This window comes from Pituophis catenifer, unplaced genomic scaffold (assembly GCF_029215685.1).
Source record: "Pituophis catenifer annectens isolate HBS135680 unplaced genomic scaffold, rPitCat1.0.hap2 SCAF_7, whole genome shotgun sequence".
Lineage (NCBI taxonomy): Eukaryota > Metazoa > Chordata > Lepidosauria > Squamata > Colubridae > Pituophis > Pituophis catenifer.
Window position 1 is genome coordinate 44730396 of NW_027256887.1, and position 20126 is coordinate 44750521.

Here is a 20126-nt window from a genome sequence, read left to right on the forward strand (position 1 = left end):
TAATAAATCAGGGATGATATTCATAAAAAACAGTTTAATACATCAGAAAAACCACAAATTTGTGATATATCTCTGTAGCTGTTGACAAGATATTCTATGCTTATTATTTGTATTGCAGAAAAACTTTATAAAGCCTTATATCTTTCATGTTTAGTTTTAATATTTTTTTATTGGTTTACACTGAATTTAATATTACTTATCAGATAACAGTATGAATTGCCTAACCATATTGGTATATGGGAAAAACCCAGTTAATATACTTAAATAAGCTGTTCTGGAATGGAAAAGTAGTCAGTCTTATATCATATTCCTATACAAATAGCAATAGCACTTAGACTTATATACCGCTGTACAGCCCTCTCTAAGAGGTTTATAAAGTCAAGATATTGCCCCCAACAATCTGGATCCTGATTTTACCAATCTCAGAAGGATGGAAGTTTGAGTCAACTTGAGCTGGTGAGAATCATACTGCTGAACTGCTGGCAGTCAGCAGAATTAGCCTGCAATACTCTATTCTAACCACTGGGGCATCATGATTAAATGCTTAGTTTATCATTATTTTGAGAAGAATGCTTATACAATCTAATTTACATATAATGGGGACAATTTGTGTTTCACAAGTACTTTCTGAACTATCCAACTTTGTGCAATTGATATTCAGTGGTTAACTGACCAATAGTGCAAGTTTTCTGCAGGTTGGAGCACAGAGAAATTAAAAATGAATAGGCTTTTCATTTCTCAAAACTCCAGTAAATTTACAAATTAGGGGAAGATGGGAATTCAACCACAGTAATAATACTTTGCATCTTTATTACATTTTCTGTTATTTTTCAGCCATGTAATTCCTGGTCACAAAAAGGTTGCTAAATCCCCAAAACGTACAATCAAAAGATTTGGTAGGGAACTTAGAAATCATCTACCTCAACTTTCTACTCAGTGCATTATTTATTTAGTATAGGTCATTTTACAAAGCCGGGAGTCTACTGCGTCAGAGACAGTAGATGTTTGGCAGCCAATGGGACTTGGAAGCAGCTACCAGGGTGCTTCCGGGTCGTGAGGTATTCACCATTGATGTCCCCATTGCGTGGGAGATGCCCAAATGGAGGCTCCTCTCTCTTCCCCACATGGGTTCCCACCAAAGTAGTATCTATTCATCTATTCACATTTTTACATGCTTTTGAACTGCTAGCTGGGCAGAAGCTGGAGCAAGTGGCGGGAGCTAATCCTGCCCTGTAGTACACAGGTCTCGTACTTGGGTTTGCCAATCATCAAGCCTCCGTTCTAACCACAGAACCAGTGTGTCTCTACTCAGTGCAAAACCAGTAGTGAAAAAGAAATCACTTCATATATGCAACCTTTTTCACTAGCTGGCAACATATTCAGTCAGGAAGTTATTTATTACATAGCATCTGAGTTGCAGTTTTCACCCTGTGGTTCTGGTCATCCCAGCTTCGTATGATCTACAAACATGCTAAGTAACTTCTCATCTCCCTCATCCAAGTTAATTGATAGAAATGTTGAATAGTACAGGACCCAAGCCCTGTAGCACTCTGATGAGACTTTTTTCCAAGTTGAAATGAAACTATTAATGGGCATTTTTTGTGTGTAGTTTCTCAGCCAATTGTGAGTCCAGCAAAAATTATTGTGCTCATATTTTACCACTTTTTATGAATAAAATAAGACTGTCAAAGGCTTTGCACAGGTATGATATGCTTGCACCATTTCTTTGATCCAGTTAAGCTTATATCAGATTAATAAACACAAATTTCATTCATGTTTTAATAGTTATTCCAACATATACCTTTTGCAAATATTGAAATAATGTTAATTTAATCACAATCAAAAACTAATATGACATGATTAATGACACACATCAAAAAATAATATGACTAAAGAAAAGTGATAGTTTGTTGATAGTTGTATGTCAGGGGTGTCAAACTCATGTCACTGGTGTTATGTGATGTATCGGGACTTTCCCCCCACCCCTTACCCTTCGCTAAACCGGGTGTGGGTTTGGCCAGCGCATGATGCGGGACGGGAGTTGGACAGCACTGTTGTATGTTAATAATTGATTGCTGCAACAATGGAAAAAATGTAATGACAATTAATGACAAACAGTAACACCGTGAAACATCAATTTAATACACTAATTTTAGGAAGGGAATGTCTATAACCGGGGGAGGGGGGGACAAACTGGCAGCCTGTGGATCGGATGTGTCACGCGCAGGCCACGCCACCCCAGCTAAGTGAATGGGAAAAATGTCACGAAACATCATGTGAAAGCAACGTGACGCCGCGACTTTGACACCTGTGGTCTATAACATCTCAATTCTTTCAAAGATAAAAGAGTCAAATGACAGAAGTTTATTAATTCAAAATAAATTATGAGTTGCGTTATATGTGATTATTATATTGCCAAAAGTTGGTATTATGTTGTATTGACATAATGGCATAATTTCTTCAATGACAACATTATACCACAATGTAGAATTATATTTAATTGCTTCATCTGGCCTACTTTGGATCTAACAAAGTTACTTGTTATTATCAATAAAGCATTGGTAATATTGATAAGAGAGGATTACAGTATATAGTAATTAGTGAAAATAATTAAGTCATGTTGGCATATCTTTTTATACTGAGCATTAGGTTCTAATTTAATGATACGTAAATATTGCTATAATATCCTATATTGTTTAAAATTCATCAAAGATTTCTTCTAGTATTGAATATTATTAAATATTTTCTCACTATTTCTAATTGGTGTTTTGTATTTATTGTATTATCTAATTCTTGGTATTAATCTAGATCCAGATAATTTATTTAAGCTAGATAGTGCGCAAACCAGCCTCTGTTTTTGTATTCGAAGTAACAGCATTTTGAGAAGGAATAATCTTTAGCAATTAAGTATCTTTTTTTTCTGTGCAGAAATCTTTACCCCAAATTTGCATCACCTTGGGCTTCTTCACCCTGTCGACCTCAAGACATAGGTAAGGTTGATCAATTAATACATCTATTTTTAACTTAATATACTCTTAATATTCTTGAAAATCAGTATCATGGGTTAAGAATTAAATCACGTTTCATTCCCTTATCCAGACTTCCATGTTCCTTCTGAATACTTAACAAATATTCACATTAGGGATAAGGTGAGTATACTTTATGGTCCCTTAACAGAATAAAGTAGAAAAAAAAATCTCAGGCTGTTATATTTATGACAATCTGTATATATAGTAGTATTAACCTCTGATGACCTGAATAAAGTGTCATTCTGCAGTAATATTAATTTAATGGGTTGTTTTTTGGATGAATATATGTAAAATGTTTCCAATGCCATACATAACATACATACATACATACATACATACATACATACATACATACATAATTGCTAAATATTCTTACTGAAACATGTTTCTCTATTGTTGTATGCATTTATTCTATTTTTAGAGAAGTTTCTTTAAAATATAAAGTATCTTAATAAATAGTTTTACATTTTAAAAAAGTTTTATTAAATAAAATCACTTCATTTGCTCTTAGTTAATATTTTGGGAGAATAGATACACATTTTTATTAACATAAATTCTACTTTAAAAGTATAATCTTATATATTTTGTACAGTTTTGGTATTTCCACTGAAAAAGGTGTTACTGTGTTTTCGGAATGTGCATGTATGAAAAAAATGGCAGTCTGATGGAGTAATCAAAACAATTATATTTGCAGAAGATTTATTTTATAAAAGGCCAGAATACTAATTACCTACAGGCAGAATACAGAATTATAAGGGTATAAGAAACAAGTTCTAAAGTAAAAATTTTCTAATTCTTCACTCAGTTCTCCTAAATAGGTAAATTATAGTAGGATACTTCACACACTAATGACTACATTATTGCACTAAAGAAAAATATATATTTGAACAGTGGTTCATAATCCACATTCTCTTAGATCCTGTTCAAGTATAATACAAGTATGGATGCTGCTAGTCATCTCTATTTAGTTATGCCTGACAGAAGAATAGGTGAACAGACTGGGAAGTCTTTACCACTGGTTTGTCTGTAATTATATCGATACTAAGAAGTTTGGTTTCAATCTCTCCTAACTATCAAGAATTTTAAGTTATGTGGGTGGTCATGATTCTGGTTTATTGAGAAAGAGTACTTCTGGTTTAGATTTAATGCTAATGGGCAGAGATTCCCTGGTTTATTTTACCATTCTTACTGAACATAGGTACTAGAATAAACATTTGGGGAAATTTAGGGAAGCCATTTAAACAGTTTGGCAGCCTTTCTGTCTCTTACCAACTACATGGATGTATATATGTAACATCAAAGAATTAATTCATTTCTAAGATCTTTATTTTTTAATCATTTTAGTAATATAAATAAAACTTAAATTGGATTTTGAAAGTTTTTTTTTTTCCTTTTCAGTTGGCTGCAATAAAGCTTGGTCGCTATGGGGAAGATCTACTCTTTTATCTCTATTATATGAATGGAGGAGATGTATTACAACTATTAGCAGCAGTAGAGCTGTATGTCACGTTTTAGTGAATTTTGTCATAGAAGATATTCAGATAGTTTTTTAAAATTATGAATAGCTTTTCTATTAAAAACAAATTACTGGAGTATGCCATGTGATGGGAAAGTTCAAGCAAAAACTATTCAATTTAAAAAAAAACTTTCCACTTATAGACTTTCTTCTCTCATGCTTTACATGGTGCAGAAGTCTTATGTCAGGCATATGGAATCTTTTAGATTAGTAATGCCTGAAGTTTAGAAAAGACACTATGGATACTCACAAAAATTGACTGCTATTCAGCAGACTCCTCTATTTATAAATGGTCAATTTTGATAAGTTTCTTTTTTCTATAAAACTCTTGATTACTGTAAGGCAAGTAGCTCCACTTTAAATACTTAAATATTTTCTTCAATGAACCTACCATTACATTTAGGTTAAGTGCTGCAAGGAAAATGATAGTATTAAAATATTTTTATAAGCTATTGTTGCACATAGAACATATTTAATATAGTTGTATAGGTAAAGGTATTTTGTTAATTCTAATTTTACTTTTTAAAAAATTTAAATCAGTCCAGCTAATAGAATCTTCTTTTTCCTGATTGGATGACGAAAGATTTAACCGAGACTGGAGATACCACAAAGAAGAGAGAGTATGGATTACCAGAGCACCAGGCATGGAGCCAACAATGAAAACCAATACATATGAGAGAGGGACATACTATTTCTTTGATTGTCTTAACTGGAGAAAAGTAGCGAAGGTATTTTTTTAAAAGATAGATCTTTAAAATGCATGTTCTTTATTACTGTAGGGTTTTTTCATTAAAAGATTTTTATTTGGGAGTATGGAATCTTTTGGATTAGTAAACAATCTTGGCGTTTAGAAAACACATTACAGATAATTGCAAAAAATTGCTGCTATTCAGCAGGCTTCTCTATTTACTGAGACATGCTGACTAGTACTAGTTTAAAATGCAATGACATCTGAGGCTACAGTTCTAAAAATTTGTATCAGGTGAATGAAGATGTATATATGGTGGAAGAAAAATGTTTTAAATTTATTTAATGTCAGTTGCCTTGGGTCAGTTTCCATGCATTGTTGCTTTTATTTCAACTGTAACTGATCTTTTATTTCTATGGGTCAGAAACATGTCCTGACTCCCTACTAAATAAAGCTTATTTTTTTGTTTTCAATTTGCCTTTTTTTTTTTTTAATTAAACAGATACGGGATGAGCAGATTCAGCTGAGGTAATATAAGCTTTGTGTTGTGAAGTTATCAGGGATTGATTTGCACCTGTGAACCCTGAAGAAATAAACAGGATTCTCTGTGCTGTTAGATTAGTTTATTGCTGTATCTATGGTATTTGGTGAAAGTTTAGGAAGATAAGAAAATGCTGGGTAAATGCATCCTTGAGTGAGGAAGTGATGCCTCCCGCTTGAAAAGAGGATGATGTCTTACATCTCAAGAAATCATAGCTCGAACTAGCAATTGGCCATTCTCAGACACCATTCTCTTTTTAGGGACATTTATTAGAAGTGATTGAACCATAATTACAAAGAACCTGGCTATATCAAATCAACTGATTTCAGTCAGGATTCAAGCCAGACTGCCATGTGAGATTGAAACCATATTGTTTACTCTCATTGATAGCCTTTGATGGGATCAGGATAGAGGGATTTGACTTGTCTTGATGGGCCTCTCAGCAGCTTTCGGTATAATTTATCATGCCCTTCATTGCGTATCCTCCTTCCTAAATGGCCAATTCCAGTTAGTGATGATGAGTGAAGGGAGGTCACTTTTCAGCCATTTTTTATTTACTATTTGGTCCTTGCTTTCCCTCGGTGTAACATCTATGTAAAACTACTGGAAGAACTCATCTGCTGGCACAGAGTGACAAATAAACAGCATATTGATAATATGCTGTTATGTGTCTCCACCTTAGCCAGGCAAGAGAATAACAGATGTAGTGACTGAAGGCTCTGACCCAGTGCTTGAGGATTTTTAGGGGGAAAATAGGAGGAAAAATAGGGTAGGACTAAATAGGTTAGGAATTACAAAGAGAGAATGGTTATAGCTGAATCTGACTGAATATAGAAATAGTTCATCTTTTATTCTGGATTGCCTTTTATAGAATTGGCTTGCAAGTTGGGGTCCTTTTGGAGTCATAGCTTCTAGTTGAACAGCAGGTGGATTTTATGGCCAGGAGAAACATGGCACAATTTCATCTTGTGTATTGATTGTGGTCTCTCCTCGGTTGGTAGTCCTTGTAGCCACACATGTTCTTGCCACTTTGTCACCAGCTAGATTATTGCAATTTACTGTAGATGGAGCTACCTTGAAAACTATTTGGACTAGGTAGTTATGGTGCCCATGTCACAACAGTATTATGCGAGCTGTGTTGCTATCAGTTACTTTCTGGATGAAAGTGTCACAAAGCCTTATATTGCTTAGGGCCTAGGATATCTCTGAATTGAATTTAGTATTCTGGCAATATCTGGGAGAAAGTGAATGCTGTCTTCAGGGATTTTGGATTTGAGCCTTCTTGATGAAGGCCTCCTTCCTTCTGAAGAATACTGGTCCACTGCTTCCTTACTACATTTTTGGAGAATTGTAAAAACATGGCTCTTTGTAAACAATTTGGAAGTTAATAAGATTACGCTATCTCCAAATAATGGTCCGTTGGATTGAATTGTTGTGATTGTATTAATTTATTTGTTTTTAATTCTGTTACTTACTACCATATGCCATTCAGTTTCTGGAAATAGAAAGGCATATATATATAAGTTGTGCTAATAAAATGAAGAAATTGTCCTTATTGTGTGTAAGTAATAGAAATATAATATTGTCAATGGGAGAAAACTAGTAATATTCTTGAAACAACTTAATTACTTAATTACCATTCAAAGATATGTTTCTTAATAGGGACATATTAAACTATAATTTATACCTTTCTCTGCTTCTTCAAGTATGACTTAAGATAAATGTTTTACTTTTAGTGGAATAGATGGCGATTGATTTTGTTCTTAGCATAACAAATGTGTAAAAACAATACTGCAAATAGCTACTTGCAGAATATGTACCATTCACTACTTGTTTCTATCACAAGGGTCACTGAAGATAGGGAGGCATTCTTTTTCTTGAACCTGATTTTTTTAAAAATAAATCTCTTACCAGAGCCAATCAGCCTTCAGCAACCCTAAGCTATATATATTATCCTCTACTGAGATTCATCCCTGATACCAAAATAAAAAGAGAAAAGTTTGTGCCATCTTCTGTCTAATTTCTAGCAATTAATATTTTTATTGATTGTTTTCTTTTCAGGTACTTTTAAAACGATTGGACCTATAAAAACAATTCTATGACAAAATATTCATCCATCTTGGATTTTATAAATGGTTGCATATCTTTGCTGATAAATATTATCCAAGCTTTACAGAGGATATATTGACAAGTAAAGATTGTTTGCTGTTGACTTTAGTTATTTCATAAATAAAATAATCCAATATGCATTGCAGATGTGAAAAATAATTGCCTTCCTGGTTCAGTCAATTCAGTTACAGTTTACAGAAATGAAATATTGTATTCTATAATAAAAATATCACAGCTATCAGGCATGAAAGTGGACTTGTCATGGCTTGAATATATTTTACTGCCTCAGAAGTTGAAGAATTTATCATAATTACGAAAAGCTTAAAATTTTATCAGTATTGAAGAATTCTGTCCACTAGCTGAAGTTTAGGTGGGTCATGTAAGAAGGCAGTGATCCCTAATGAATAAGCAAGGCGAATGGAATAAGAGAATAAATTCAGTGGTTTGGAATGGTGAAGTCAAAATCCAGACTGCAGCCTCATTGAAATGCAGTGACACGAACTGAAACAGGAGTTCATGCTAGAAAACTCTCATGTCACTGATTTAAAATATTTCTCTATTAAAAAACAACAACAACTAGGACATAGTGATGTGAGAGACTGATCACCAATTTCAGGAAGCAATTGGCTGTTTTTATTTAGAGCTAAAGATGGTGTAATCAGTTAGTTAATATAAGGGTGTGATTACTTTTCATATTGGCACATATCATGTTGGATTATCTTTATTTTGAAATAAACTCCAAACATTAAGTTCTGATAACATTCATTGGCAAAAATATGCAGAAATTCAGAAAATCTGACAGGAAGCAAATGCATTCTCACAGAATTGTATTTTCACAATACTAATACAAATCTCTTTCTGTTTTGACTTCTTCATTTTTAAAAACTTAATCTAGCAGCAGTTAGATCCCATGTACCGTATTTTTCGGACTATAAGATGCACTTTTTTGTCTCCCAAAAGGGGGTGAAAATGTCTGTGCGTCTTATAAACCAAATATTGCTGAAGCCCTGCCTACCCGCCGACCATTTTTTTTGCCTCCGCATGCCCCGTTTTCAGCCCTTTTTTCAGCTCATTTTCGAGGTTTTTTTCAGCCCATTTTTGAGGCTTTTTTCGGCCCATTTTTGAAGCTTTTTTGGCCATTTTGGAGGGAAAAAACGGCCTGAAAAAAGCCTCAAAAATGGGCTGAAAAAAGGTTCAAAATGGGCCAAAAAACCCCTCAAAAACAGGCCCCCAAAAAAGCCAAAAAATGGGCCAAAAAAACTCTAGAAAATGGGCAAAAAAAGCCAAAAAAATGGGCCTGAAAAAGGCCCGAAAATGGAGTGTGCAGAGGCAAAAAAACCTTTTTGTTGTTGTTGTTGTTTTCCTCTTCTAAATTTAGGTGCGTCTTATAGTCCGAAAAATATGGTAGTTGGTATAAAATAAACGTAAGACATATTGCAAACTTTGAAAAATGGTGACTTTTTAAATATTAAATTTAATTTAATATTCCTAAGGGAAAGTTTATTTTATTTATTTGAAAGAAACAGTGCTTTCTTTGGGTTAATTGTGCATTAATACAAATCATTAATTCTAATGACCTGTTGGCTGATAGTAGAATAATTACCATTGTTTGGGTTTGTAGGAGTTCCATCTGGAATATGATAAACTAGAAGAACGGCCTCATCTGCCATCCACTTTCAACTACAACCCTGCTCAGCAAGCCTTCTGAAGACTTCCCTCTTGTCTTGGGGTATGGCTGTCTCAGCACAATACTCAACATAACTGCAAAACTGAAGTGGCTCAGGCATCCCGGTTTTAATTCCTTTTGAGGATCTGGCAATTGGTTCATGCAAAAGGGTCACCATTTGAAGTCCTGCCTTACTAATTATGTGCTGCCCAACAACTAAATTTATAATTTGTTTTCCTTTAGTTTGAGCAGGGTCGGATTTTTTTTTTTATATTATTTTTATTTTTTTGCCAGCAGACAAGCTTGGGTCTGTAAAGACAAGCAAGTACACTGACAAAAGTTTACTACTTAGTTTCCAAAATGTAAAAAAAAAGGAAAAAAGAAACAAAATAGACAATAAAATTTGCATTGTTCATTGTAGCACTCTTGGTAATAAAAAAAATGTTTGTGCATTTTTATGTGAAGATCCTTCTCGTATTTCATTTGGAAAGATGAGCAAGGTCTGCTTCCTTCATTTTACTTCCCCTTCAGTTTTTGAAAAGGCAGTTTTCGCCAACTTAATGCAAGAATATCTGTTTAGAAGAAAGATATTGCCACAACTTATGGTTCATTTCCAAAGTTGTGTGTTAACTGAGCTTCATCTTTCCAGAATGAGCAAAACACTGTCCAGTCTTTGTTACGATTTTGTAATAAATGTGTACATTTTTTTTAAATTTTTGGACATCACATGAATAAAGGTATGTATGTACGAATGTGTATATATTATATATATGACATCTATTTTGGAAAATGTTTGCCCTGCTGTACCTCATTTTTAGGAGGTGTGCATGGATGCAATATATGAAAACGGGACATTCTGGAACTGCTGGTCAGGGGACGTCTATGTCGCCCTGTGCACTAAAGGGCCAGATTTCAGCAGCCAAGGACATCCATACCCAAGTGAATGTGATGGGACTTAACGAAGTGAACTGAGACAATTCACTCTGGCTGTTTGAACAGCAGCGTTTCATAGGAAGAGAAAAAAAAAAAAAGATCAATCTTGTATTTTCTGACCACATAAAGGCTTCTTCTCTTTGTAATAAAGTAGAAAAGCTCTCCTCACTGCAGTGTTGACTTTGATTTGAAATTGTGATATCATTTCTTCAACAATGAAAATATATAAAAAGTTGAAGTATTAAAAATGCAAAGCTATAAGATGATTGTGGCACTTAATATGAAGAGTAGTTTTGCTGCAGACATTTCATGAATAAGAGTTGCATACGTTTCCACTAGCCTAAATGCTTGATTAAACATGTTGTCATGTCCAAACAGATTAGCATAATAAAATAATGTATGTTAAGCAGTTGGGATGGATTAGCTGGGGCAATCAAGGAAGGTGGTCCAAAAATTCACATTGAAATAACTTTGTGTCGGTATGTTGTTTTAAACTTTTGAGAGGAGAGAAACATTTCATTTGATGCTTGATTTTTTTTTCCCTGGAGGTTCAAAACCAAACCAACATGAACACATTCTATTTGTGAAAGGCACTGTAACTATATTATTTAGACTGTGGGTAGAGAAAAGTGTATATCCCTTTATTGTTGCAAATTTAACTCCGCTATTATATTGCAATCAGATCTCAAAAGTTGGTGCAATTTATCTGAAATTACCAAAGTAAGAAAATACAGCAGAATAATGTCAGTGAAATGTTTTAATTTTAATTTTTTTTCTATGTAGTGTAAAAGAAAATTGTTGGCTTTTTTAAAAAAAAACTTTGGGAAATCAGCTGCTAGTATTATATTTCTATATCAGGTGTACAGCAAATAAAATTCTACATTTTATATGTATTTTGGGTTAACTGGCAGACATAAAAGTATAAAAAAGACAACTGTCATTTTATTATTTAACGCAAAGCACTTCCTCAGTCTGAGCAAAGTTATTTCTGGTAACATATATCATGCAAAGATTTGTTGCTCCATTATTTAAATACATTTTACTATTTACAAGCTTTTCAGAAATGACTGAAAATATTCACAATTTTATAATATTTACAACCTTGACCTAGAAACATAATAAGTCATAAAAATTCTGTTAATACAACTGTGATCTCTTAAATTGATTTTTCCATTGTGTGCTTAATTCATGTAGTCAAGTGCTATTTAACATTAAAGTTATGGGATGATTGCAGGACAAGTTCATGCCCAACTAAGCAATGTATCTTAATTAAGAATGTTGCTGTTTTAAAAGGCCCTGGCTTTTAAAAAAGAAATACAACTTTAGATGCACTTTATTGTGGTCTAATTTGCAATATTGTACATTTACAAACCTTTTGGTTAAATAAAACAAGAACAGGATCCATGATATGTTAATGCTAACAAAATAAAGCATTACATGCTGTCAATTAAAGAAATTCTACCTAGATTGTCATTAATATGGAGTCAAGAATTGACAGTGGTGATTTACCAAACAACCATGCACTTCAATTTATTACATGTGATCTACTTAACATTGACTTTCATATTTTGTGAATAATATGTATGTATGAGAAAAATAGTATTTACTGAGCTGTTCCAGCAATCTTTTATGAAAATTTCAGAAAAGTTTAGGTTTTTGCATGAAAAATACAATTAAAACTGGAAGCATTCGATAAAGCCATATTAATTAAACTAATCCTTTATACTGAAGTAAGAGAGTGTTTACAATCCATTTATTCTTGAATAGCTCTAATAGCATTAATAGGCTATAGACTGAAACTGCATCTTATAGCAAACAAGTAATAATTTTATACTGATTTCCATGGCTCCTTAACTTTATTTCTTTAATAATTTATTGCATTTGTATCCCCTGGATTGAGAAAGCAACTTAAGGCAGTTTACATCATAAAACAGTAAAAACCTGGTATTTAAATAAAACACAAATCTATCATAATACATTAGGCACAGAGGTTGCAATTCATTACCCAAAGCCACTCTGGAACAGGTTTTGTCTTTAATAGCTTCCAGAAGGCTGCCAAAGAAAGCATCAGCCTAATTTCCAGAAGAACACTGGAATATGAGGGTTCTAAGCAAAAAATGCTACCTGCAGTCCCTTCGTGTATTTGAGGCATCATTAAAAGATGGTGAAATGATGTGTACAAAGGGTAAGTTAGGCTGCTTCTATGTGAAGAAGATGTTTCTTCCCTGCTGCCATGGTTATATGTTAAAACCATCACTTTGAATTGCACCAGGAAATATATTGGTAATCAGTGTGGTGATCATAAAACAGATGTTTTAAGAATACAATTGATTTGATTTGCTAATCTAGGACCTGATACATTTTACATCAGTTGCAGTTTCTGAGCAGTCTTCAAAATTCTCCCCATATAGGCTGCATTGCTGTAATCAAAGTGAGTAGTGGTATGGTGGTTAATATAACTGTTTAATATAATTTCACTTAAGTTGAAACACCTCAAATAAGTTTTAAATATATATTCTCAGGTTAGTAAACTAATTTTATTTCCAGTTCATTCTAACATCCCTTTATGTTTTTATTTCATTCTATATGTAAACAACTTTCGCAAGATCCAGATAAAAACATTTTTCAGCAGAAAATTTACATGGTCTGTTTTTTAATGTGACACTAAATCTAATGCAAAGGAGTCATTGTATACACTAGCTTGCCAGTGACACTGTCCAGGAGAATGCATTTTAATCCCAGGGCCTCTGAAGAAATCTTATAGTGTTCTCTCCATCCTTGCAATCTCTTTCTTATTATCATCCTCATATTTATGTAGCATAGAGGAATGGATGTCTTTTCTCTCTACTCTTTAAAGGGTTTTGCAAGCTGGTTTTTCTTAACTACCACCTTTTTCCAAAGAAATATTTTAGTTTGCATATCTTCATGATAGAATTACTAAGATATTCACATAGCCTCTTTAAATTGTGTATTTCAGTTTACAGTGCTTTCTAATAGAGATAATAAATTCAAGACTTTAAAAAGTATTACATATGTGTTTATGTTTTTGAGAAGTATTCATGTCCTTCCTATTTTTTAATTAATGTAGAGGAGTCCAGCCCAGTGTTTGGAGATCAGAACCAGAACCTATGTCTAATGAAAATAACTGGTTCAGATAACAGAGTTTCCAACCCCCAACCCCCCCCCCCCCCCGGTTCAATATTTATGGGAAAGACTTTATATTTTGAAAATCAAAATACCAAGGGAAAGAAGTTAATTCTTCCTCCTCAATTTGGGATGAATGTGGAAATTGGCAGTTATAAACACAATTAGCCTATAGTTTGATCCTTTGATAGGTTGCTTGTTGGTGATGGTGTAGTGCTCAGAAGCAATCTAAACTTAGGCCTTAAGGCCCATTTAAACCAACTGGTTTTATTAGATCCTTGATTTTAATAGGACTTACTTTGGAGGTCTGTATAAGTTAGTTCCATTTGAGTTTGTGGGGTCATACCTCCCAGATTGTAGTTTTGATTATGACTAAGGTCTGATATTATACTTGGGTCAAAATAGGAAGTGTGCTTGCCTCTTGTTCTAGTTTGTTGTCTTTCTTTACCAGTTTTATTTTTGTTTTTTAATGATATTTTGGATAAGTATTTGATGGGTAAATGTTAACACATGTTGAGATAGATAAAACAGAACATTTGGATCCCCCAGTTTGTATGTATGGTCCTTTATTTCAATTTGTGCTTACTTTATCTTTCCCCGTTTTCTGAAAAACGTAAAATGTTAATGTCATATTTATACATTATATCTTGCATTTCATTGGCTAGAGATTGATTTTTCTAAGTGTTCCCTCATTTTATCTTGATAGTAGCAGCCCTGTAAATGGTGGTTAGTTAAAGATAATTACTGCACCAAATTAATGCACCATGTGAACTCCATTATCAATTTAGTGCTGCTCTTAGTGTTTTCTACTCTGCTTCCATCATTTTAAACAACAGAAAGGACATAGAGGGTCTAGGGCGACTCGCTGCAAGACAAGAGTTATATTAATATCAAAGAAATGGTGGAATAGAATCATTAAAGAAAAGATGCAAAAGGAGGAACAAAATAAATTTTTTAAAATTATTTCAAATGATTAAATTGAATGATTGATTGTACTGCAGCGAGTTTGCCATGTCAAGTTGTCCCATGGCGAATTAGTTACAGTGAGTTGGTTGTGATGAGTTGCCTCATTCTGGGACAGAGAAGAGCACACTGGCAGATTTGTTTCTATTTCTAAAAGAGAATATAACATCTACAGTTGGTAATATCCAGTGACAAATATACATTAGATGTAGGGATGAATTATCTTTCATCTAATGCAGGGGTATAAAACTCCTAGTCTGTGGGCCGGATGCTTCATGCGCTGGGCATGCCTACACCCGGTTTAGCGAAGGGGGAAAAAGTCCCAATATGTCATCTGATGCTGCCATGACGCCGCGAGTTTGACACCCCTGATCTAATGTAAGATGTAAAAATTATGGAATTACAACTGCATAATGCTATTAACATTTTAGCTTATTTTCAAGCAGAATCCAACAGGCACATTTTATGTCAGAAAAGAAGACTTTTAAAAAATGATTGAAAACCATTTTTTTTCCAGAATACCTGGAAGTTACTGAAAACCACAGTAGCACAGATTCAGTTGGGAGGTATTCCACAGTGTAAGAAAGGATGTTAAATTTGTAAGAGGCCTAGCTCTCGCGAATTCTTATAAGAGATTATAAATATTAAGCCCTTCCCAAGAAAACCAGACCTAACAAGGAGAACAAACATCATTGACAGAAAAGTGTGAGGTGTCACATTGGAATGCAAAACAAGAAGCATATGGCCAAAAAAGAGGGAAGAATGAGAACTTCAAAACTGATAATTTCAAGAAGAAAACTAACCAGGAAAATAGGTGGGCTGTTAAATAATAAAGAAGTGAAAGAGAGGCTTAAGGATGATGTAGAAATTGCAGCAATTAACATTTTACATTTGCTTTTCCTGAAGGGAACATGTAAACTAGAGAGAGGCCATATTGATTTTGCTCAGGGAGGAATTAAAACAATTAAAATAAATTCAGAAACAAGGTATTCTTCATTACCATGAAATGGAATAATGTTCATAAAATGGTTGGGTTTAAAAGGGGATTGTATGGAGGGCAAAACTACCAAAAACTGGGCAAGGCAGTTCTCCAAATTATAGTTGTATTAGTTATAGGAACAATAGAAGGACATGCATTTTACCAAAAAGCTTGGTAAGAAACCAGCTGTTAGACTATTATGCTCAGCCTAATTAAGGATTATTTATATTCTACACTGAACATGTTTTATCAATGGAAACACACCTGTCTTTTGCACTTAGAGCTATAGAATCAGACCTTCATGTCTCAATGTCGTTTATAATAAATGAAAAGGCTGTATACAATAAACGAAAGTGCTCCCTCATAATCAATGTCACTTAGGAACTAAAGCTATTTGAGGGACTATATTCTCTGGATTCTTAAAATATTCATAAGATAGTGCAAAATACTGTATTTCAGTATTGGTTAAAAACGTTTGAACCAAAACAGCAATTTTGAGATGAAAAGCAATTTTGAATAAAATTACTTGAATAATATCAAATCTTATTGATTTATCATTTTTTTCAAACAGAAGATTTTCTCTATTATATTCAAAACCTCAATAATGTATCTGGTAAATCTCAGGTTTATTGCAGTTAAACAACTGTAATTGCTGTGGATCACATAGCAAGTATAACCTTTGCTTAGTGAACGATTTATGTTTTTAATTCAGCCTTTTCAGTAGATGAGTGTCTTGTTTTCTGCTGGAAAAATGCCCCCCCCCCCCAACACATTGCAAATTGCAGTTATTTGACTGAGGAACATTGCAACCAGTCATAAATCCAAGCTGGTTACAAGTATCCGAAATGTGATCACGTGACTCTGGATATCCTAAGTTTAGGATGAGTCATAATTAGTATTTTTAAGTCATGACTTGGAACAGTTATAAACCAGCCATAAGTTGAAGACTACTTGTAATGTTGCATTTTTGGTTGCCCTTGGCAATTAAGAATTACTGTAGTTGGTGGAAAAATTTATCCAGTACATTTGGAAACGGGGTGTAATTCTATTTTTTTTCTGATCAATTATCAATCGACTTTTATCTCATTGATTTATGTGGAACTTAAATATACTTCATTTCTCTGGGTTCCACTTGGGTGGCATAAGACAGATACAGGATGAATATTTTCAGGAAGAGTGGCATTCTAAAACTGATCTTAAATATTCCTCAAAGCAGAACATTTTTAACTGGTCACAATAAAGCCAACAAAAACAGGAAGCTTTTACTATAACTTACAGTTTTATATAACTGGCAAACAAAATGGTTGTTCCATAATACAAAATCTTTACAATTTGTGGAGTTGACCTAAAGAACATGTTTCTTAAAACAGGATATTTACCCTCATGTTCTTAACTGGAATGTATGGAAGGCATGCCAACCTGTTAGGTAACCAACAGGTCTACTCAATTCAAAAAACAGGGCAGATGCTGGGGAAAATGGAATAGGGAGCCCTTTGAAAATTTCTGCCTGCACAATTTTGTATATACCATTTGTATTTAAGAGCTAGTTTGGTGTAGTGGTTAAGTCTTCAAGTAGAAACCTACAGACCATGAGTTCTAGTCCTCCCTTAGGAATGAAGCCGGGTGGGTGACTTTGGGTCAGTCACTGTACAGTATTTCAGCTGTGGAAAGCAGGCAACGGCAAACCATTTCTGAAATCTTGCCAAGGAAACTCCAGGGACTTGTCCGGGCAGTTGCTGGGCTTCATCACTGACTTAAAGGCACATACTTAGACCTTTATTTGGGTCAACTCTATTTCCTTATGGTACTTTTCTGCTATAGAAGTTTATTCATTTAAATCTGGAGGAACTTACTGGGTAACTTACTGAATTCAGTAGGACTTCAGATAAAGTATTTTAGTAACACTTTGCATTATTACAGACCTTTCCATAGTTATATTATCTGGATGGTAAGAGGATTTATTTGTAAGTCTCCGTTTGTTGTTGGCATATTGTGATGCTACCAAAATTATTTTCACTTATTTGAGTTCAAAGAGATTCAGTCATCCCCTCCCAACTGTCCCAAATTCCAATGAGATGACATTAAGAGTATATAAAAGCAGAATTACAGAACAGACCCGACAAGAAAGAGATCAAGGGAAAAATAAACCTTATTAAACATGAAATAAACATAATAACAACAACAGAAATAGCTAGGAAAATCAAAACGGCAAAACAAAACCAATTTGAATTCGCAAATAAAACAGGACGTTGGTTGGCCTATAAACTAAAGAAAGAAAAGGAAAAAAAATTAATACAACAACTACAAGACGAACAAGGGCAATTGCAGCATATGGATGAAGAAAAAAAGCAAATTGTAAGAAATTTTTATCAGGAACTATATGCACAGGAAGAAATCCAATTGGAAAAAGTAAAAGGGTATATAAATAAATCCAACATTCAAGAAATAAAGGAAACTCAAAGAGAACTCTTGAACAGACCAATATCGATGTCAGAATTAATTGAAACAAAGAAGAAGCAGAACAACAATAAAACAGGTCCAGACGGCATCCCGGTGGAATTTTACAAAATTGAATACCAGCCAATAGATGATATTTTATTACAAGTCCTGAATGAAGCAATCTTAGAAGCCAAAATTCCTAAATCATGGATAGAAACAATCATTACACTGATACCTAAAGAAGACTCAGATCTCACCCAAACCAAAAACTACAGACCCATATCACTTCTAAACGCAGATTATAAATTATTTACATCAATTATGGCCCAGAGAATGAAGAGAATTATCGTGAATTATATCCATCCAGACCAAAATGGATTCATTCCAAATAGGCAAATCAATAAGAACACAAGAACAATAATCAATATACTGGAATATTATGAGCAAAAATCGGACGAAAAGATGGCCTTACTCTTCCTTGACGCACAGAAGGCGTTCGACAATCTTGATTGGGGATTCTTAACATTGCAGTTAGAAAAAATGGGAATCGGTGATAAATTTTTAAATATGATTAAAACAATATATTCAGACCAAATCGCAAAAATATGGATAAACGGAGAGACAACAGACCAATTTAAAATATCCAAGGGAGTGAGACAAGGATGTCCCCTCTCTCCTATATTATATATATTAGCATTGGAACCACTGTTGAATGAAATTAGGAATGACAATGAAATAAAAGGATTAAGAACAAAAAACCAGGAGTATAAGTTACAAGCATTCGCGGACGACGTAGTATTTATTTTAGAACGACCAAAACAATCAGGACTGAATTTACTAAGGAAGATAGAACAATATGGCGAAGTGGCAGGATTGAAAATCAATAGACAAAAAACAAAACTACTAACTAAAAATTTGACAAAAACCCAGGAGAAAGAATTGGAAGAGACATTAGGAATACAAACAACAACAAAAATAAAATACCTAGGAATTTGGCTCACCAATAAGGTATCATCCCTTAAAGAAGACAATTATATTAAATTGGCCAAACAAATTCAGAAGGACTTAGAGGCATGGAGTAAATTGAAACTATCATTACTAGGCAAAATTGCTTCAATTAAAATGACAATTCTACCAAAAATATTATATCTATTTAGAACAATACCGATAAACCCAGGAAAATCATATTTCAAAGACCTTGATAAAATGACATTAAAGTATATATGGCAAGGAAAAAGAGCCAGGATTAAACTGAAACACCTGCAGGACACCAAAGAAAGGGGTGGCCTGGGATTACCAGATTGGCAAATTTATTACACTGCAACAGCTTTAACTTGGATTAAGGATTGGATGACACTAGCACTAGAAGGATTTGACTTGTCAAAAGGCTGGCATGCATTTTTATGGGAGGAAAAGCCCAGACAACATGAACACTTCAGGAGACACTATATCAGAGGAGCATTGGCAAAAATTGGGACTGAAATAAGGAGAAAACACTACGACAAAATCCCAAGATGGCTATCAACCATGGAGGCCCAAATCTACCCGAACACAATGGATATAGACAAGATGAAAACCTATGACGAATTGTTGAACACAGAGGGAGATATGAAAACAAGAGAGGAATTGAGACAACAGGGCACGGACATTGATTGGTGGCCGTATTTACAGATAAAATCAAGATATAAAAGTGATATGGAAAAATTTGGAATCCAAAAAGAAAGAAATGAATTAGATAAAATTATAATGCAATCAGATGACAAATTAATAACTAAAATATATAATTATCTGCTAAAATACAAATTGGAAGAAGAAGTGGTGAAGGAAAATATGATTATTTGGGCTAAAAACTTTGGATATAATATTAACCTAGAAAATTGGGAAAAAATATGGAAAGTAAATACTAAGCTGACAATGTCCGTGCCCTACAAAGAAAATACATACAAGATGTTTTATAGGTGGCATCTCCCCCCCGCACGGTTGGCAAGGATGTTTCCCAATACTAATCAGAATTGTTGGAAGTGTAAAATACAGAAGGGGACCTACTACCACATGTGGTGGTCATGCCCAAAAGTCAAAAAATTTTGGAAAACAATTCAAAGTCAGCTGGAAGAAATCA

At 33.8% G+C, this 20126-nt stretch overlaps 1 protein-coding gene across 7 annotated transcripts in view; it reads left to right on the forward strand.

The window, feature by feature from the left end:
- Positions 1–10650, forward strand: part of CNOT2 (CCR4-NOT transcription complex subunit 2) — a 78948-nt gene extending 68298 nt beyond the window's left edge. For 6 of the 7 annotated variants that reach the window (XM_070946948.1, XM_070946949.1, XM_070946942.1 and 3 more), the window contains 5 exons: positions 2929–2990; positions 3100–3149; positions 4428–4528; positions 5129–5273; positions 9505–10650. In XM_070946948.1, coding sequence (XP_070803049.1) covers positions 2929–2990; positions 3100–3149; positions 4428–4528; positions 5129–5273; positions 9505–9591 — 445 coding nt within the window. In that variant the 3' untranslated portion in view covers positions 9592–10650. The remainder of the gene's footprint in view (positions 1–2928; positions 2991–3099; positions 3150–4427; positions 4529–5128; positions 5274–9504) is intronic. The other variant, XM_070946946.1, reaches the window with a different exon arrangement.
- Positions 10651–20126: the final 9476 nt, after the last annotated feature.